The 22,359-nt window shown below is 39.5% G+C and overlaps 1 protein-coding gene across 1 annotated transcript in view; it reads right to left on the reverse strand.

The window, feature by feature from the left end:
• ANO6 (anoctamin 6) overlaps nucleotides 1–22,359 on the reverse strand; it is a 70,596-nt gene that overhangs the window by 17,251 nt on the left and 30,986 nt on the right. Inside the window, exons 3-10 of the mRNA XM_030959840.1 lie at nucleotides 18,252–18,380; nucleotides 10,272–10,337; nucleotides 8,418–8,696; nucleotides 7,946–8,059; nucleotides 5,966–6,081; nucleotides 5,425–5,559; nucleotides 4,017–4,122; nucleotides 2,732–2,792 (exon numbers count right to left, since the gene is read on the reverse strand). Of these exons, the coding sequence (XP_030815700.1) occupies nucleotides 2,732–2,792; nucleotides 4,017–4,122; nucleotides 5,425–5,559; nucleotides 5,966–6,081; nucleotides 7,946–8,059; nucleotides 8,418–8,696; nucleotides 10,272–10,337; nucleotides 18,252–18,380 (1,006 nt within the window). The remainder of the gene's footprint in view (nucleotides 1–2,731; nucleotides 2,793–4,016; nucleotides 4,123–5,424; nucleotides 5,560–5,965; nucleotides 6,082–7,945; nucleotides 8,060–8,417; nucleotides 8,697–10,271; nucleotides 10,338–18,251; nucleotides 18,381–22,359) is intronic.

Here is a 22,359-nt window from a genome sequence, read left to right on the forward strand (position 1 = left end):
CTGCAGCTCTTTCATATGGCATGGAGCTTAGAAACTCCCTGGGCTGGGCCAGCTGTTTTCCTGGACTGTGCTCCTGCAGCTGGAAGTGCTGAGGATCAGGTACACAGATGCCTAAGTGGTAATGGCTAAACATGAATTCAGCCAAACTCATAACCTTGTCCCAAGACATTACACAGGCAGATCTGGCAGCAGAGGCAATGACAAACCCAGATGGGAAGGCTTGGAGGAGCTCAGGATGCTGGGTGTCAGTACCACGCTACCTGGACGCTTCACTCTTGAAGAGGGTGCAGTCTCAGATTAAATGAGTGGTGTGGCTCTGCAGCACTATTTCCAGGAGGAGTACCAATCACTGCATTTTCATTGCTCTCATTGTCTGGGAGTAATTAACCCCACAATTTGGGTTTTTTTTCCCTAGTTTGGCCCCTCATTCTGAATGATGAAACCTCAGTGGCATGCAGTTAAAAGTCCAAACATTAAAGGTTATGTCTAAAATCAGGTGTGGTTGAAAAATCCCAAACTGAAACATTTAAAAGCCAGGAAACTCCATGGGCTGGTCTGTGAGATGACCTTGGCATCTGCAAATGCAAAACTCCAGGAAACCCTGCTCCCCTGATTCCTCAGAGGCCGCTTTCACAAGGACTCCTCCACCCCTTCATGCTCAGAAGCAGCAAGGACACTGCAAGCAGAGGACCAGAGGGTTTCATCTGCTTTCTCTTGCAGAGCAAGGACATTAGTCTTCCATAAAACTTTAATTGCTATCCAGCCCAAATCTCAGGAATCTACAGGCTACACTGATTTGTTCCAGCTGCAAATTCAGCTGCTGCTAGAGAGCCCAGAAGTGCAGGGACTCCTTCTGTGATGATAGCCTCACATGCTAACTGTGACAGAAGGGCACAGAACACAGGAACAACTCTCCCAGCCCCCTATTAGTTGTGCTGTGTCTTTCAGAGCATGAAAGGAGCTCCTGCTGGATCTGCCATTTTCCTTTTATTTTGAAGCAAGAATGTTTCAACAGTGGAAACACATGACATTTCAGAAGCAGGAGATCAAAGCAGTCATTTCATGTAATTTTGAATGGTGTCCCCTTTTGTGTGTTCTCCAACACTGCCCTTCAGGCTGTCTCAGGTATTCTGCCTCTGAAGCTGTGTCACCAAGGTCTGACAAGAAGTGCCTCCATTAGAGATCATTTCTGGGCTTAACTGGCCTTGCTCAGGGAGGGGATCCAGGAATGGCAGCAAGTGAAGCGGAAGCTGCCTCTTGCTCAGGACCTTCGCCAATCTAGTCTTACCAGCAAAGGGAGAATTGGCATCAATGTATAAAAGGGCTAACTCCTGAGGCCAAATTCCCTGGTGTTTTATAGTGCTTTAAGATTTTTGAAGGGAATACACACAAGAAAATATGCTCTTATTAGAAGTGTATTGATAATGATGCAATAATATATCCAAGAGTCTAGTATTAATTTTAATTGTTTTAGACAAGAAGGTCTAAAAAAAGTAATAGAGCAAGATGAAAATTACAGCTGGAATTACATGAGGACCATGGGTCATTTGGATTCAGTAGAATTTTGGCTGAATTTCTGTAATATAATTCACCTCTTTATATAGTGGACTTACAACAAGAATACTAATAGACCTTGCAGCCATCTCTATAACCATGAAGCTTAACTTTGTAATTGTTGCTCCTGGAACCATCCTTCAAAACAGGAAGCACAATTTTAATTAAAAACCAAATTGCCAATAAATTAACTCTTGACGTGATGGGAGAAGATTACATTAGTATCAAACTTCTAATAACTTTTAATTCAGCGAATTCCCTGCTGGTATTTTGACTTAAGCATATGTTTAGGAAAAAAACTTACTTTTGAAGTTATACATTTCATCTTATATTTCTTTAAAGGAAGAGTTATTTTGAAGCACTTTAGGTCATCATAGGGAAATAAAAATATAATATGTTTTACAAAGAAAGCAAATTTTGCATTCTTGTCAGCCTATATATGAATTCAAAATATTACATGAGATACATTCTCTATAGCACCTGGTATGCAGACCTAACATGGAACTTACTTCCACAATTACTGGATAAGACACTGCAATAAAAGCCAATTAACAAAGCTGCTAATATGAATAAAATAAATTTTTTCCAGGAAAATAAACCTTGCCTAATCCCTTGAACATAGCACCAAGTGTTTTCACCTGTGGGAAACATCCTGGTTTCATATATCTTTTCTCTGCTAAAAGATAACCCTAGTGCTTGTAACCTACCAGACTTTTTACAATCAGCTTCTTAAATAAAGACAGAAGGAAAAAAAACCCTGGGAAATATAAAAAATTACTATTTTTCAATTGCATTGTGCAGTTACACAGCTGTTAATAGCACAAGCATCTCCATAAGTCTTTGGGAAAAAACCCAGCTCCCCTGACAGATAAACTTAAGCATGTGGCTGGCTCCTGCTGGATGAACATGTAGCAGTCTTAACCACCTCCCTCAGAATTTTCTTCAAGTCATCAAAACAGAACAGATACTCAAGGCTAATTTTTACAATTTTTACTAATTTTTTACAATTTTTTGTTTGTTTATGATGAGTTCCTGTGAATGTGCTTGTTTTCTATGGAACTACTTTCCAGTGAATTCCTAAGTACTAGCAATAAAGTCAGTGCAAATTTATCCTTGGCTGATGCTGGAGGCTTGGCCAAAATTAGATAACAAACCACAGTTGCTGAAACTGACTTACCCCATATTCCCATAAATACTGCAAACACCAGTGTTCCATAGCTATCAAATATACAGAGTTTCTGGAAAAGTGGGAAAGAAAAAAAAATCTTAAAATATAACTGACCATTTTTATTCTTCTACACCAACCCAGAACAGAACCCAGAAGCTGCTTACTGAAAATGTTGATTTTTAGTTTTATGTAGTTTCATAAACAACCCTTGTGGATAGTGTTTCCTCAATTTCTGTCCATGCACACAACTCTCCAGTAAATAAAGGAAATTAAATGTAAAGTTCATTATTAAAAATAAAAGCCATATATGCATTATGAGGGATAGTAAAATGGTGTGCTATCCAACTTCCTTCCATCTGTTGCTTACTAAGAGGAAAAGCAGTGCTTCTGGTCTGGGAACTCAGGATAGAATTATGGATTTTTAGTACAGCCACTAAGGCCATGGGCACATCTGGTTCTCATAAGCAGGATAACAAATAAGTTAGTTAGTAAAACCACACTGATGAAATACCTCTCTGGTCACTATCTCCCTTTTTTTTTTTTTCCATTACAGCCTTTTCCCTGCAATCTTACTTCTTTTACCATGTAAGTGTGCTGATGCAACACATTAAAGTTGGGCAAAATATTTTTGATGAATAGCTGAAAAACTGCAGTTTTGGGGCTGAATCTACGGAGAGGAATGATGAAAGGCTAACATTAGCTTAGTGAGACAAGGTAATGGGGAAAGAAAGTGAGGTTCCTTTTGACAGGAATAAAGAGCAGACAACAGGACATGGCTGTGTGACAGCTTCTGTCATAGCCAACACCAGCCTCTCCTTGTACCCATCTTCTCCTTGGCAACACGGATCAAATTCAAGGCATAGATCCAGATAACTTCTTCATGCAGGGAGGAGGCAGAAATTAGAAATGTCAAAACAAGCTTTAAATGTTTCCTTAGAAAAATTGATTCAGAGCTACTGGATCAAGGCTTTAACTGAATCTTTCCTTCCCTCAAAAAGAAGTACCCCCAAATGAAACCAATTTTCAATTGATATAACATTTTATTCTCCTATCAAATATCGGCAGCAATGTGAAATAAAAAAGACTAAATTTTTCATCTTAGATCAAGATGGAGCAATTAATGTTGTTGTTTTTACTTTTTGAAGTTGAGTCACTGTATCAAAAGGAACAACTATTTGCCATCTTTAGCAGTTCTGCAGGATGCTGATGGAGGACCAACATTGTTTTATATGTAGTACTAGAGAAAGTGGAACTAAAGTTCAAAAGTGTGTCTAGAAGCTGTAAATGGAGTTACCTTGGATGATTCACAAGTGATGGTGAGATTCCAGTAGGTACATGCTCTATCACACTGAGGGCACATTATGATATTACCTCCTATGTTGGGGTCACATACTTCTTGGCTAAAAACAAAACTAGTCAGTCACTCACCAACACTAAATAATTCTTATAGTCCTTTTTCACACATGAAGACAGTGCAATAATTTCAGGGAATTAAGGAATAATTTACCAGTGATCTGCGCTCAAGAATTCCACCCCCACCCCTTTCCCTGGCAACATATTCCCATTTCCATTCATAATCCTCATCTCAAAAATGGATGACACATGAGGAAAATAATTTCCATCCATTGTACATGGTGGTAATTCTCAAAACTGCCCACACTAAAAATAAAACAGCTCTTAAAAGATCTAACTCTCTTCAGTAGGAAACCCACAGCTGCATGCTCACACTTGCTATTATAGCAAGTCTGAAGGGAGAAGGAAGAGCAGCACTGCCTAGCAGAACAAGGAATAGCTGCAAAACCCAAGGACTTCCTAGTCCCTGTGGTCTTCTAAACAGAATCAGACTGGAAATTGTGCAGAGGGGAGCTGCTGCAAGGATTCCTGGGTTTACAGATCTATCTCCTAAGAGCTGGCAAAAGAGCTGCCATCTCACACACACTAACCCAGCATGGTGGAGGCCGAAAGGTAACGTAATTACTTCCTACCTTACATCAGGGGGGTAAACACCAGGGAGGGAGCTGAGCTGCTTAAATGAATTATAATTCTGGCAAAAAGCTAAATGGGTATAAATTGGGCACAGGACTGGAGCTGTGGAATAGCTTTTCAGTATGGAATGGGAACACCCTTCCAGGAGGGGATATACAGCTGGATGGTCTGTAGGTCCTTTGACACAATGCCATCATTTTTTTCCCCTGGATCATTTGGCCATGATTGAATTTTGTTGTGTTCTGATGAGAGAATCTGTGTCATGGCTATGCCTTGCCTTCCAAGGTATCCTAAGCAGCTGAAGGTCCCTGTGCTGTTGCTCTTCCTATATTTTCCCAGATTAGAGGAAAGAAACTTTTAATGTCTTTGGGTATCTAGTGTAAGGATTACCACAGTGAAAATTATGTATTATGGCAATTTGTGTTAACTTCTGATTGTCACTCTTTTCTTTGTGTTTCTACACTAGGTATGGTGAACCTCATGCAAAATATGAATAAAATTATGAAATAGCAAACTCCCAGATGTCTATCACTGTAATGATCCATGGATATCCATTATTTATCTAACATTTTATGCCTTTGCCTTCAAATCCACTATGGCAGGTGTTCTCGGGCCCTTTAATTTTGCTTCCTTCATTAAGCAATGTCTTGCAAACCCTGTACTGCTCCCCTGTGTGCAGGACTGACCAAAATTGTATGTGATATTAAACCAGGTACCTCCATGTGCAGTTGTCCTTTGTCAGGTATCCATACAGAAAACAGCCAACTCCTACAACTGCAGCCACAGTCAGCATATTTGTGTAAAAGCCCAGCCAAGCAAAGTAGATGCCAATTTTCTCTCCATAGTATTTCCTACAGAGGAGAAAGGTGTTGGTTTTGGTTTTTTTTTTTGAAAAGCAAGGAAATTTGCATTTCTGTTTCAAATGGCTCTCCATTTCACACATTTTATGCCAACCCATATTGTCATCATCCTCTGGTTTCAAGTTTGGAATTGCAGTAGTATTGTATGCTTTTGTAAAAGGATAGAAATGGGGGTGAAAAAGGAAAAAGATCATGGCTTGCAAAGAAAAATTTTAAGTGGTTGCCTTTTCATAAACCAGCTCATCATGAAACCAATCTCAAATTATGCTCCTATTCATAAGCTGATCTGGGTGTATCTTCCCTCAGAACTGACCTGTGTCTCTGACTTCCCCAAAACCAGACCTATTATGTAGATTTCTCTTTCTCCCTGCATTTGTCCAGTGCCAGTTACACCAACCTGATGAAATCCAGGGGTTGCAGTTTGAAAATGTTTTTAGGATGAGCCCATTCTCTGTAGAGGAGATATCGTTCACTTGGGCAGCTGGGATCAGTCGACAGGTGCCTAAAACTTGACTGCAAAACAGGACGAGCATGAGAAGACAGCACTAAAATCTAACCAGAGTTGCTCATCTCTCATCTCTACAGATGACTTCTATGCCACAAAGCTAGAGTCTGGAGTAGCTTTTAGACAGTCTTACTGCAAGCTACTAACTGCTAGCAGCAGCTCTGAGAGCACACCAGGATTCAGGATAGAAGCTTGTCAGAAAGGCACTGAATGCTAAAGTAAATGCTGTACATATGTGAGCTGAAAATAACAGGGCTCATCATGAACTTAATCTAAGCACATGTCAGCATCTTGGCATTTAGGAATAGAAAATAAAAAAGGATCCATTCTAATTAGAGAACAGGACTGAACTAAAATGGATTTTAAGTAGCTTTAACATGCTACACATGCTTTGCTTCAAAATAAATTGTACTAGAATACAGGCTGGAAAGACTGGGGGAAAAATCCAGGGCCTCTAGTCTCTGTTTTAAATTTAAAAGAGAGTTCACATGGAGCTAATCTTTGTATTTCTTAGTAGGCTATTAAAAAAGCTATTTCAAGAAAACCTGTTGTGTTTGAGACATTTTCCATTCTATATCTGTGATGCAACAACATGAGTAATGTTTGTAGAAATCTATCTGCTACTTTTCATTTTCAGCATAGCAGTTATGTATAATTTCAACTGTATAAAAAGACAGTCATTAATTACTAGTCATACTGAGTCCAAATTCCCCATGCCATGATAGAAATATCCTGCAAGGCAGGTTTTAAAGCTTTAAAAGGAAACCTTAAAAATAGCTAGTCACAAATTATATGAATTCTATTCTGTAAATCTTTGATTACTTACAAGAAACATGGTTTGTCTTGATTCTGCCTTAAAAATTTCTTTGAAAACCTTGGAGGCCTCCTAAATATTTTAAGCCAAGTCCATGCAGCTGAAGCAGTTATCATTCCTGACCTCCCATGTTCTCAATGTCTCCTCGACAGAACACACCTTGGACACAGAATGGTGGCTCTGAGGGGGACAAGTTGGGATGTTGCAGTTATGCAATAGATAGAATACAGAAAATCAGCCCTCAGACTTTGCTCACTTTGCATTCACAGCCTCACATGGAGTTGTTTCTTTGTCAAATATTCTGAAATCCGATTTTTTTCTCCTTGATTTTTTTGTGCTATTGCTAGCCTCAGTATACAAAACAATTTTCAGTATAACTTTCTTATTCAAATTATATAATTTAAAAAGCTTCAGAAGTGTAGCTGCAGAAGTTGGATTTTTTATTATTGCGAGGTGAAATTGAAACCAGTGAAGCTTTTCTCTGCAAGATTCTGGCAACATCTGTGAGGCATTGGACTGTCTGGGCAGTGTCCTCCTATAGAAACCTGAGTCTCATGCATGTATGCTGCCATGTTTGGGAACCAAGGGACTATTTCTCACTGTGCAAGACTTTCACATATCCTAAAATGAGATTTGTAGTCTACATCTTTATCAGCAATGTTGATAGGAATTTTAATATTGGAAAATTGCATACTAACGAAACATTGACTTAGGACTGATAATGCAGTATGTCATGGGAACTATCTCTCAGTCCTGGTACTTTACTGAAATACACCTCCCAGAAAATACAAGTCTAAGAACTCTCAAGTGAAATATATTGTTTTTCATTTATAGAAATACATTTTTAACCAAAAGTGCTTTGGAAGAAAATCTCTTTAGCAAAACCACATCCTGTTCTTCTATGTAGATATAATACCAATCCAGGAATAAGGCAATGAATAGTGCTTCTGTCCTTTGATATACCTAGAGGATATATATATCTAGATATAGTTCAGACCTCTAGATATAATTCAGACCTCTATTTCAAAGTGTATTTTAGTTGCAAGCACCAGACTTACATCATGAAGGGGAAATGCTGCTTTGTAGATTCCAGTGTCCAGTAATTTGTTAATGCCAAACTTTTTCACATTATTTTTTGTTGCATATTCCACACGGGACAGGATAAAATGAACCTGAAATTTAAAAAAAATATTTTTGTGTCCTTGCAACCTGAAAGAAATCATATACAGCTATACCTGTATCAGCATACAATCAAGTTAAGAAAGAGTAAGCAGTGTACACAAAATTAATTGCACAGGGTGTACAAACCATTCAAATCTCTCCTTTAAATTCAGTTGGAAGAGAAATAGGATAAATGTAAGTAAAATTTTCCTTCTGGATTGCCCAGGCTATTTCATAAATCACACAGGACTGTTGCATCCCAAACATTTTTAATTTTTTAGGATGCTCTACTGAAGGTAATTACACTGATTTGATAAAAGGAATAGTTTCTTTTTATGGGTAAATGCTAGAAATACTCTATGGACTTACAATTCGGCTTCTGGTTGCAGGATTGAAAAACGTGTCTTTGTCTTGGATGTAGAAGTTGGACAAATGTTCCTTTTGAAAAGGGGCAGTGAAAAACTCTTGCTCAGGTTTGATGATATTTTCATCCACCCTGAAGAGTCTACTGAACCAGTTGAAAGCTGACTTTCGGGTTTTCAGGTCATTGTGTTGCAGGGGCAATTTGATGTGCATAACCTCGGCGTACGTGCACAGCACTTCCCAAGGTGCATGCACCTTCACAAAAATAAGTTTCTCATCTAAAACCTGAGATAAAAGAATATTGAAAATAAGTATGCAAGCAAAGAACTTTAATTTTAACAATTCTTGAACTATCTAGAATTTTCCTTCTCTTTACAACTCATAGATGACCTACTCAAAGTTGCATTCATTGTCCATCCCAGCAAATATATCACTGGCTTCTGTAAAAGTGCTGACATGAGGAAACATTCAGGCAAATGAAGGTATATACAGGTATAGAAAAAAGACAGTTAAATTTTCCCTTAATGCTTAATGTTTACATCTCTGCAAAGTACTTTACAAAGCAATTTAAGTGTAACACTTTGCCCATACAGGGTCATTAGGACTCTTTTTTTCTTGTACTTTGACAGGGCAGGGTATGGCTCTGGAGCTGCCAGTAACTCCCCAGCAGCTCAGTTACAACCCAGTGCGCTGGGAGCAGGCTAGGCACTCATGGGTGATCCCGGACAAGAAGAATTCCAAGCTTCCTACAGAGAATGGGGAGAGGGAAAGGGAAATCAGATGAAACTGCTGAAAAAGACAGCATGGGGCACATTTGCTCCCAGTGGAATTCCCAAACCAGCAGCAGTATGCAGTGGGAACCCTGACAACCACTCCTGCCTCCTGCCCACACGCGGCCTGCAGTCCTACTGCTGCCCTGCATTAGTGTCAGCCACGTGAAATTTCCTTATGTAGCTCATTGGCTCAGGGGCACTGGTCAGGTATCTGATCCAGCCTGGGGAAATGTCCAGTTTCAAATGTTTTTCAGCCATAATCACAGCAGAACTATTGAAGACTGCAACAAGCAAGTATTGCACCAGGTCTGCAGCAGCCTTCCAGACAGCATTTACTTTTTTATGAATGTGAAGAACCAGACTGCATTCTTGCACCTGCAGCAGGAGCCTTCACAGCAGACAAATAAATACTGTGATGCCACGATTCTGAGTCTAATTTGGGAGGAAGGGGGAAAGCGACCATTTCTGGACCTCACTATGGACTACCAGACAATAACAACTTTAGACTGGAAGTGATTGTCCTGGAGAGGGAGACACAGATGGAGCACTGCAGCCCTGCAGGGTAGGAAAAAAGAGAAGGCATTTGGAGGAGCTATAATACTCCCTGCCAGAGACAGCAGCTCTGCAGTTGGTGTGCATTACCTCAGTGCTCTTGAACTGCCTGCAGGCGACACGGCAGCCTTTTGAGAAGCAGGGTCATGCACTGCTCTTCTGGCAGGGGCATTCTGCCCCAAACACACACTAGCCTCCCACCTGTACTACACAGTCAGAGTATGGGAAGTACCTCTCTGCAGGGCACAGACAGTAATTTTTATCTTGCAAGCTCTGAGCAAACATGACCTATGTAATCTCCCAGCTTCATGATGTAATCTTCCAGCTTCCCTTCTTTTATTTTGCAGAGGAAGGAGCAGACATAAGTTTAAAAAGATTTTGCATCAGATCTCAGACACTGCTAACGGAAGAAAGATGGGCCTTTTTTTCTTGAGAGGAGAGAAATCTTACAGTGAATTAATATATCCAGTTTCCTTAATCCCACAGGGGCAGCTCTGCTCTCAGAACAGCCATTCACACAGAGAATAGCACTCACCGACCTCGTCGCTTCTAGTTGCAAGCCATTGTTTATCAGGTTTGATTCATATACTTGTCTCTTCCTCTGTTAAAAGATATTGAACACTGTAAAACATCTGTTCCAAATTTCACAAAAAACGTATGCATAGAAAAATGGAATTGCCTCCCAAAACCTTCATTATGTTATCTCTACAACACTTGATTGCTACTGTGGTGATATGTACAGTCCTACCTACTAATTAATCTGAATCAGTTTTTTTGTCTGATATGCAATATTGTCTTCAAATGCAATTGTGGAGAACTTATCCTCTCATTTTCTGGTATATTTCAGAGGTGTATGACTCATATTTTGAAAATTTGTAAATCTGCTCCAGAAATTTTGATCTCTTTTGCCTTTAGTCACTAAGTGAACTACAATTATCTTCCTTTGGAAAGTCTTCATCTCAAACGCTTTCCACTTCACTTTCCTCCCAGAAACCTGTAACTTTATGCTTCTTTCACAGTAATCATATGAGTTTGCACAGTGGTTCAAACTGTAGTATTCCAGTATATTTTAGTCCATGGACTACCTCTCCAAAGGAAGAAGCTGAGAGCTGTAGCACTTGTAGAGTCAGGGGTGCTATTCCAGGAGCATTTAGTGTCTCCAGAAGGACATAACAAGTTTTTCTCAGTAAAAATCAAATGTGTGGATCATTTTAATTTCACCTCATAGTTACCAGCACTTGGCAGATAGTGAGTTACAAAAAAACCTGAAATGTCTTTCCAATCTTGAATCTGCTCCTCCATACAGATGACCTCCTCCCAAGAAACACAGAAACATCCCCTTTCCCCTCAAATAAAAAATGTACAACTCCATATGGGATTTACAAGAAATTTTGAAACTTCATGTGAAGCAATCAAATTTAAAAGCTATCTGGACCAACTGGGTAGTTTCTCAATGATTTATTTGTTTATGTGAGTCAAGGGTAGCCAGCTCTCCCTGAACTACAAACTACATGTCAAAATACCAGCCTGGGTTATGGGGGGCACCTGTAGGCAGCTGGGGCTGGGAGCTCTCAAGTGAGCAGTTTGCTGGAAGAAGATGAATTTAATGTAAAGCTGAGAGCTTTATTCCTGTTCCAGGGCTAGGGCTGTAATGAGGTTCTCAGAGTGACCTGGACATACTACTTTCTTTCTCCCAGATTCCTTTCATGCCATTGACCAATTTCTTTGCTGATTAATAGGTCCTTAAAGGAATTGGCATCTCCCACTACAGAAACTTAAAGAAGAAGGTCCCAGTGCTTTTTGTCATGTGGTTCCCTATAGCAGTTCTAGCTGCCTTAAAATCTGTGCACAGGATCCAGACCTGCTGCTACCATGAACAACCAGAGTCAACGAATGACCCTCTAGATAAAGTCTTGGGAACTTTGGTAGGTATGTAGAAAGTGGTCCTCAGGGCTAGACTCAAAGCTCACCCAGTCTAGGGGCAAAAAGATGCTTCAGCAAATAGGTAAAAACCATTTCAGAAAACTTCTTCAGAAGTTCCACAGGAACAGGTCAGTTGTGTACCCAAAGAAGTTTCATCCAGTTCTTGAATATTTTAAGATGGTTATAAGTCCCCAAATAAGAAAATGCTATTTTTCCAAAACTCCAGCAAGTCTTGAAATTAATAATTATAGAACTGAATTACAATATGAACAGCCTACCCCATTTATAGCTTGTTACTTCCCAGCTGCAGCAGCTGCATGAGAAAATGATCTCAATGGACTAATTTCATGTTTTGTGAAAAAGCATTTTTCTTATCTGTTTTGGGTTTTCTGCCTTTTTATTCCAGTTAATATCACCTTCTACTCGAGCTAGGGACAAGAAGAGCCAAACATTTCAATCTGTTTTTTTTTTTTTCTCTCATCAACACTTATCACCTTTCTCCTTATTTCTTGCTTTTTTTCAGGACAAAACCACAACCCCAGACTTTGATAGCACTCTTCATGGAGGGATCTCTCCATGTCTCAGAAATTCACTTGGCTATTGGAGACAATATAATGCTGTTTATATTTTTCCTTGTATATATACGTGTGTGTGTAATATAGACATTTATGGTGTGTACATCTAATTATCTTTGCTGTACTGACACCTCTAACTTAAAATCACAAATGTGAATGTGTGTTTTTCTTGCAGTAATATATTTTCTTGCATTTTCAAGATATTCACTATTTAATACATAATAGTGCTCTCCAGTCTCCTTTAAAGCTAAAGGTTTTCAGCCACCTTGGCTTCTAAGTAAACTATATAATGATTTCCTCTGAAATTTTTGTTATATCAAAATTCAACCCTCTTCCCAGTTCATTAATATATGTAGTACACAACACACAGGAGTTTGTCACCCTAGTAGTAACTCTTCTGCCATTTCATCCCACCTCTTTGCTTCTTCTATATTCATGTGGTTGTTTCTAAAATGAACACTACTCAGTCATGAAAGTATTTCAACCCAAGTTCTGCTTTGTTCCAGCAAATAAAACAGGCAGGGGGCTAAACACCTGTTTGATTTTCTTTCTAAATAGCATAAAAATAGATGCAGAGCAATTCTCATTTGTAGAAGTCTAATACTATTTTTAAAAAAAACTTTAAATCAGATTCCTTTAATAATTGATTATGGCAATAAGTTCCCAAAATTAATTTTGCCCTCAAAATCTTACATGAATGTTGACAATATTAAGGTTCCTAATAATACATAAATTCGAATAGTGAGAAAAAAAGCCTCTGGGAGGCTTTGCTAATTAGGGGCTTTGCTATTTTATATAAATGATTGAATTATGTGTATAATGATCTACAGAGGAGCTAGACTTTTACCCAGAGGAGTCTATAGTGGTTTTGCATTCACTGGGGAATACAGTATATAGATATAACAGCTTATTAGGCTGGAAGGTGGAGACCACCCAAAGTTTATTTTAGTATCTGGCATTTTGCTCAGCTACCTGCAAGGCTAAGTTGCAATAATAAAGTAATCATGGTAATGCTGCTGATCTAAATCTGACATAGGTTTTGATGATTGAATGGCTAGTCAATAGACTAAGACACCTAGGATGCATAATCATACACAGTCTTAAGAAAATGAAAGCAGAATGTAAGTAAATGCCAAGTATTACAGGCATGCAGAAGGATCAGCTTTTGTGAGCTGCTTTTTCACCATGGTGCTTTCAATTTCTGGTGATTGTCTTGCCAAGTTGAGGAGATTAACAAGATTGTGGGTCTGGAAATTGGTAGCAGACCAGTAGCATCTTTCCCCCTGTGTGTTGTAAATGGTAGGGAAGACTTGCTTTGATTACAGTGACAGAAGAACTTCAACTCATATCTTTGCTAAGTTTCTTTTGTGCAAAGAGGAAAGTTCCCTATCACAATATCCATGTGGGTTCAGGGAAAAAATCCTAAATAGAAAAGAGAGCTTGAATAGCCTCCTCTGCCTTATCTGACAGGCAACAGATAAATCACAGTCAATAAGAGAAAGTACATGGGACCCAAAGCCTCCCCTATGAAAAACAGCTGAAGGAAGTGAAGAGGATCACTGTAACAATATTAGCTGCCTCACAGTTTCTTTGATGGTGTTTGGAAGCTTTCCCCAAAGTCCCAGCTGTCAGCATCAGAAAACTAACTGATTGAGCAGCTCTGCTCTGTAAGCTTCTTTCCCTTATGTTTGAAGACAATCATAAAAATGAGAAGCAGGACATGCTATAGAGAATAAGCCCCCAAAAAAGCAAACCCAAAGAACTCCAAATACATATTTTCTGATATACCCTTTGATTTTAAGCCAGCTTCATGGTTTTTTGCAACCTGATCCGTGACCGCACAGAACTGGTAATACTGCAGTCTAGCCCTGCCCTCAACACCAGCTTCCAGTCACCCTGTTTGGAAAGAGAATTTCTGTCTTACAGATGTATGTAGTAACTGCAGAGTAACTCCATCCTTCTATCTGTCTTCATATTCTTCTGTCATCCTTCCTTCCAAAGTAGTAAAATTTGGGTTGGTCGTTGCCTCAGGAGCAGAGGTTTTATTTCAGTGAGTTTCTGCTTCAAAACCATCCAGCTGAGATGAAGGCAGGTGTGTCCACTCTCCTCCCAGTGCCAAAGGTCCCTTCCATACTTATCAGACTTCCTGAGTAGGTTGGCTGAGCACACCACAGGCATGCAGAGCCTGTCATTCTCTACTGCCTCGCATCACTGCATAAAATGGCACAGAGATACCCTTTTACTGTAAACCCAAGTGCTGTTCTCTCACTGCAGGTCTGACACATGCTAAGCAGTGGGATAAGTATAATTCTTGTTTGAAAAGTTACCCAAGCCTATTTTTGGTCATGTTTTTTCTTTTTGTGTTTTTATTGTCGTTGGTTATCTGAACTAGACAAGTATAGAGGCAGGAACTGTTCATTGTTTACTTATGAAAACGAAATTCTCCAGCTCTGATGAATTTGTCAGAAACACTGTACTTAAAAACCCAAACAAGAGGTGTGTAATATTCTCCATGAGTGATAGTTTCATTCAATTTGGAAAAAAAAAATCAATCCATCTGTTTCTGAGAAGCACAGATTCCACCATGGCTGGAAAGGTTTTGCCCACATTCCAATTTAAATTACTGACAGTCTTTCTGTTTATTTCTGTTGGGGGGAAATAGATGGACTAAAATGACATTCTGCATTGATTTAGCTTGAATTTACCTTTCTGGCCCTGATCCTTTGACTTTCAACAGTGAGCTCCTTGAGGACCTCAACAGATGAAACTGGTATTTGGGAGCATTCCTGAAGAGACTGGCGATATTTAAATTCTATTCTGATGGTAAGCTATCCTGACAAATAGGGTACATAAATTGTAGATTTAAAAGATATGCTTTGAGCAAGAATTTCAATTGCTTGCAAGGTACAGTTTCTGGAATCTTCTCCTGGCAGTCTCATTTTTGCTAGTGCTTGCAAAATTAATTGTATACCAACTTTAAAAAGTTTGGAGTTTGAATTGAGTTGCATATTTGAAACTTACCTACTATCTTTTGGATCTATAAATTATGTTAGACAGTTCCCTGAGGCTGTCATTTCATTAGTTTGACTTTGCCTACCCAAAACCAGATTTCAGAAACAGATGAAAACAAGAGAAGCCCTGTGGATCTCCAAGAGCTTCAGAATCCCATTTTTTTTCCTTCTATCAAATCACACCCATGTTTTATTTCCTGCTGTCATCTGAGCTATTTTCCCAAGAATATTGCTTACTACTATAAACTAATGCTGGACCATTCCATTACACTTATCCAATTATTCAGAAAAAGAGCAGAAAGCCATTCAAATCCAATACAATGATACTTCCAGGATCTGAGTCTTCTTTTGCTGCAGAAGAACACGTGGATCTGTGCCCTGTTTCTCTGAATCCGGCCAATTGGATACCTAGGTTCTGGCCTGATTTTCAAATCCTTCTGTCTAAATTCAGTAAGAATTTGGGGACTCCTCCACATTCATAATGTACCATAATAAAACCACCCATTGCAGCACACAAAACATTTCCCTTCAGAAATCTACAGGTGTCCACTAATAATTTGAATTCTGAAGTGACTTCCACATCATGCAATTGGGTGGCGTGCTGTGTGTGTCAGACAGATTTTTTCCCAGTGACAAATCTCTAGATTTCACAGACCTGTAACATTGCACACAACCAGTGCAAAACTTGCTCCTGGCTCCAGTGACTTGAGGATGTCACCCTACAAGAACAGACTTCACTGAATCTTCTATATTTCAGTAAGCTGGAGTTTCCAAATTCTGTGCACAATAAAGCTCTGGATAATAGCTCTATAAAACTGTCAGGGACGTCAAAGAAAGAGTAGCATGGGCAAGGAACCTATTCATGCTTAAAGTACCCTGAATTACACAAGATACTACTTGTAAAATTTGGCATTTTCTGTTCATCATTGATCAGACAGTGATGTATGCAGTATTTAAAACTGATTGTACATGGCAATGCTCCTTATTTTGGTTCCATTTCATCACAAGGATGGAAGTCATTTTTCTCAGAAAAAATTACAACCTAATGAACAACAATGTCAGTAAAGACAAGCTATAAAGTAGGTTTTATGCCAACATTGATGAAAGCTGAGCGTATCTTGGGCAGCACCAACCCCACGCCATTCTGGGAACTGTGATAGGCCAAAATGTTAATTTCCTTCCTGGAATTCTAAGGATGTAAAGCTGCACCATAAATGTAATCTTAATTTCAATCTCAGATATAAGGTATATGTGCACAGTCCCCCTGTTGCTTCAGCTTCTACTTATGCATGGAAATACTGGTTTTGGCTTCCTTCTGACACATCCCAGTCACCCTAGGCTCATGTGTCACTCTCCTGGCTGTACTTCTGTCCATACAGGTTTTGTTGGCCACTTTGCTGTCAGGCTGCACAGCTGGCTCTTGTTCAGCTTGCTCTCCACGAAAACCACTGGGGCCTCTTCCCCAGAACTGCTCCCCAGCTGCTCAGTGTTCCCCTTATCTGGTCACTAGTCTGATATGGTCTTGTCTCACGTGTTGCGTGTAGGTAGATTGCTTCCTCTTCCTCAGCACACCACAGAGCCAACCTGGCTGCAGATCTTTGTGGAACTAAGACCTTGGAAAGTAAAATTTTTATGCAAGCACCTACCTACAATCTCCTGGTCTAATTATTAATGGTTTCATTCTGGCTAATGTCTTAGCATTAATACTGCACTGAAAATACTACTCCACTGCTCACATTTAATTTCCATCACTACTTAGAAAAGATGCTCATTATATTTTTAATATATTTGGGCAATGGCCAAGTATTACAAACATAAATGTAAAATGCTAATTGATAAAAACAATTCTTTCTAAAGGGGCAGCTTTTTTGTCTAATTACCTCTTTCAATTAATTTATATTGCTGATCCTGTGATCATGGGTAATACAACATCCACCCACGGCAGGACTCCCTCAAACCCTACTAACGACATTCCTTATGGCTGTCCTCCTAATGCCAACAACAACACTGTGTAATGAGTATCAACCAACTTAGCTACAGGCCTTTTTACTCCTACTCTTCTATTTCCTAACTGCAAATTATTATTTGTATACGAGCTGCTTTCAGTGATATCTTTCTCCCTGCCTCTCTCTACCAGAGGCTGCTGCTGGGACATGGATTATTACTAAATCAGAGGAGGATGTGGGTGGATGGGGGAGTGCAGATGCCAAGGGAACAATCTCATAGATGCTTATTTCTCAGACAGTTCAGTGGCATGGCTGAGCTCGTTTTTGTGACCCTGTGTGCCATAAAGAATGTAGTCCTCTGATGGCACTGATGAAATGATTAAAGAATAATACTTAATCTATTATTGTGTTTCATTGATAAGGAGCTATGGAGCTGTGGATGCTAAGGAGCATCAAAAAGTCACTGGCTTGAGTCAGAAACTTTGCAAGGTCTCTAGCAAGGGTGAAGCTGCTGAAGTGCCAAGGGAAAGAAACATCCAAGAAAAATTCTGGTGGCAGATGTGCAGTTATTTCCCTTGAACAACTTAGCTATGTTATCAGAAGTCAGCAGAATGTCAGCAGCTATGTTCATAACTGTGATCTGGAGCAACTGGTCATCTCCCTCCTTTGGGTTCCTCTGAATACTCTGATTTTATTACCAAAGTCCATTAGGGGTCTAATTGAATCACTGTAGGTATAGAAAATTTTCCCAGTGGGAAGATCTTGGTGTCCAACTCTAACCTGACACCGGCATTTTCCTGCTCACATCTTCTGAAGGGTGGCCTCCCATCCAGGAGGGTGCTCTGAGGTCCCCAAGCACACGCTGACAGGATGTGCAGTGCTCTGCCCACCCACACAGCAATCTAGCATCTCGAGTCCTGTTCCCTGCTCTTTTGATGGGCTTCAGTCTCCCAGCTCCCAAGAGTAGTCTGAGGATAAGGCAAAGCAATTGCTGTTCTGAGTGAGGGCACTGTCCTTTCTGCCCACAGCTCTAACATCCAATATATGAAAAATAACTCACCTTTTGCTTTTTACGATCACTCCTCCTATGAGTCATTTTTTTACTTTCATCTTCATATACCAAAACAAAGTCAATTCTTCGCTGCCCATCTTTGAAGAACAAGGAGTCAGGTTTATCATCAAAATCCACCTGAAAGGCCGGTGGCATAGGTTAATATGAAGATTTTTACTCGCTAGTTCCTTACTTGCTTCCCTTTACCCAGTAGTTCACTGAACATAGAAATTCAACATAAATCAGCCTTGTGTAACAGGAAGCCCAAAATGACAAAGCTGCACAGAGTAAAATGAAGAAAAATAAATTATCCAGAGGAATTTGTCAGGTCTCTGCATGACATCAAATCAACAGAACCTTGACCTTTCTTCTTTAAAAATGGTACACTACATTTCCATAATGACAGAAGCACTGGGATGCAGCACCAGTACCAAATAATGCATCTGTCTAGTAATTTGTACACCATCATGGACATATCATTAGATAGTTTGTCTACAAAATTGTTGTTGCCTGATGGGAGTCTCAGAATTAGTGCATTCCCATCTGTTCCCTTACCTGAACAAATGTAAGCATCTCTGCAATTACTAAAAAAAAAAAAAAAAAAGAAGTAGTTTCATGCATGCTTGTACTTAAACCCACCACTGCCAAGAGAATAAAGAACATGGTCAGAGCAGAGATGAGATCTCCAAACAGACACATATTATGTGGATTTATTTCTCATTTTATCTGCAACAACTCAGCAAGCAAAAACACATTGTTGTGTGCCACACATCCATCATGTTATAACAGATGCCAAAATCAAAAGTTTTAATATATCCATAAGCCATTATCTAGTCCCTGGAGGAAAGTAGGATAGATTGTCATATCCACTAATAACATCTTAATGTGTTATTTCATGTGTGAAACGATACAGATACTTTGGTGACAGGGAAACCTGAACGCTTGGATAATGATTCTGTAGTTTCTTGGAGTTCCCTGGGGGCAATATCACACACTACCACTCCCCTCTTTTCAGGTAATATACAGCTGTAATGTTATCCAAGTCATGCTGTGTAATGTGCACCAGCCACTCAGGTTCTTGGCCAAATCCGTCCATGCTGTTAACGGAGGTGGTGCCGCTGAAGTTGATCCTGAAAGCCTGTAGTGGGACTCAGCACGGCATCAGAGACAGGAACATCTCCAAAGCTGGCAAGGCTCCCACTCAGAACTGCAGAGGAGCCTTGGCCTCCAGCTCACTGGGCATGGAGGGTTGGGCAAGACAGGATCAGATCAGGAAAAATGACACAGAATAATCTCTTGCATTTGCTGTGGATGTAGCAACGATTCCCAGATGTCCCATCGCTGGAATTCCTCTGTCAGTTCAGACCAAATTTCGTGAGACATGCCAGGTCAGGTTTTGGAGGTCTAGGATGTCTGGTCCACAGAAAGACCACAGAAACGTGGTTATGGTGTCAGAAACCACAGCAGTGCAGTCTGAAATGGCTGTTCTTCAACTATGAAGAACCAAGAAGAATGTCAGTCTTCAGTCAGGAACACCCAAGTTCCAGGGAGCATATAGTGTTTTAGGAACCACGTGTCAGTTTTTCCAAAACAAATTTTCTCATGGTTTTTTTTTGCAAAACCTCTCCCTGTAGATTATTTTGTACCTGTTTATTGGCTGAACCAAAACAGGTGACTGAGATGTGTCCCCCTGTAATTATGACAAAATTTCCATATTTTAAATAAACTCGGGGGAGTTTAAACTCACAATTTTTTTCTGTTGCATGTACAAAGGCTAGGACCTGCTGCAAACAAGTCCTGTTGACTTAGTTGCTTCAAAAGTCTGAGCAGATTCTTGAATAGAACAGTTTTCTTTGAATGCCACCTGTGTGCTGGGATTTGTGACAAACCTGACAGCAAGCAGCTGCTGACACACATACACATATGGCCAGTATACACACATTCTGCATGTTAGTTTCACAGCCTGGGATAGGATTTAGAGACAACCTAGGCAGTCACCAAATCAACATACAAATGCATACTGTGAAAAAAGTTTCAGGGAAAAAAAGGCAATCAATTTCCAGATGACATCACCAGAACACAATGACACCGAGTATCTCTATCAGCCAAAGCAAGTTACGGGTGTGAATTTCTAAATTCTTGAGAGATGAAGCTGGCATAGTCCTATCAAGAAATCAGAATTGGTGGCGACAAGCTCTCCTCCTGCTGAGGACTAGTTACAGGTGTAAAACACAGCCTTGCCGCTATAATTTCCAATCTCAGTTAAAATATAGCCACAATGATTTCATGTTGACAAGATTTGCTATTGGGAGGAAAGCACCAACAACAGCCAACAGCCCCTGCTGGGACACAGCCTGGGAGGTGCCTGAGCAGCAGGCACAGAGCCCAGCCTGGGAGCTGCTGCTCTCCCCTGGGACCCCAGTGGGCTGTGGCACACCATGGGCTATGATGGCTCCGTGTTGCAATGTGGAAACACAGGGCCCAGATCCTGTGAAAATGAATAACAGGGGGAAGGGTTGCCACTGCATAAAGCACGAGGTCTTTTAACTGGGCTTTTTTCTCTTTGGAATCTTAGAAACATCATTATAATAAGCTATGTTTAAAGACACACAGTTTAGTTGTGAAAGTCAAGCACTCAAAAACATAAAAGTAGTAAAAGCTATAACTTTTTTTTTCACTGCAGCTTTTAGCACATTTTCTGATAAGACCTGTCCTCAGGATAAAGAAAGACATGGAAAAGAGCAAACATCAAATCAAGTTTTGATAGAAGAGGATTTGATGGTAATTTGTGTTTGCATAATTTCACTGAGTAGTTTTCCTTTAAATGTAGTCTTTTTTAAGCTCAAAAAAGCAGTGATAACTGGATTATCAATAATAATTTATCATATTAAAAATGATATGTACAATAGTTATAAAAAACAGTTTATAAAATAAAATCTGCCTGTTAACCAGCATTCTGACCGATAAATTCACTTACATAAGTGTTGTCATTCACATGTGTGTATAACTATTATTGTATGTATACACCTTTATCTCTCATTCACACACTATGCACATATAAATTGAATATAGCTGAAAGATTAATAAATATCAGACCGCATGAATCCAGATACACAGAAGTTTATACTTATGGAGCTAACTTCTTATATGTAATCTCCATTGCTTTTAATCACAAGGACATTGTTCAGTTGGCCTTTCCACAGACACATTATATATCAATAAAATAATAAAGAATTGACTCATGAGGCCTGAACATCAAAGAGATCAAGATTTAGACCTATACAAATAGATTATGTAGCTCACAATAAATTAAATATTGCTGAATTAAAATTAAGAAGTAAAATGTGAAAGAGAAGGTAATAGCCAAGTTTCCAACAGCCACATTAACTTACATGTGTGGGGTATTTTGTAATCCTTACTGATAGCTGGTAATGAAAAATCATATATTATTCAACATTACCCAGGGAAAAACAGGACTGGAAACCAAAAAGATGTAGTGTACTTTGAAGTTAGCATTTCCTTTGAGACAATGTTTGTTTTGGGTTTTTTTTAATATGTAATATTATTTGACAGTTTTACAAATGTTACTATCCTACCAATGCACACAAGCTTGCATACATAGACAAATTAATGGGGCTGAAATTTCAATACATAGTTTTTTAAAGTATCAGTAGCAAATTACAGCCCCAAATAACCAACAGGCCCATTGGCACCTCTTCCAAAACACAGGACTATTTACTGCGCTATTTAATTTTTTAGCCTTGGCATAAACTCATTTTTAAGTACCAGTGGAGGCAATCAGATGTGCACTCTAATGTTTTAATAATACTCTAATGGACAGCAGGTTAATGCTGATTAACACCACCAATAAAAAAAATATATATCTATATAGCTGTGAAATACTAATTATACTTAGCGCACAATCTGCAGCCTTTAATAACTGTCCAAATGCTGCACAACCAACTGCTGCTACCAGGGAACTAGCAGCTGCTTTTTGAACAGAAGGACTCTGAAGGAGAGAAGGACCTGGCCACGAATACAGTTTTTTGCAATACTGAGGTTACACTTCTGTGGGTTAGCCTAGAGGCAACATGGCCACGTCCATGTGGCTGTACCT

This window comes from Camarhynchus parvulus, chromosome 1A (genome assembly GCF_901933205.1).
Source record: "Camarhynchus parvulus chromosome 1A, STF_HiC, whole genome shotgun sequence".
NCBI lineage: Eukaryota > Metazoa > Chordata > Aves > Passeriformes > Thraupidae > Camarhynchus > Camarhynchus parvulus.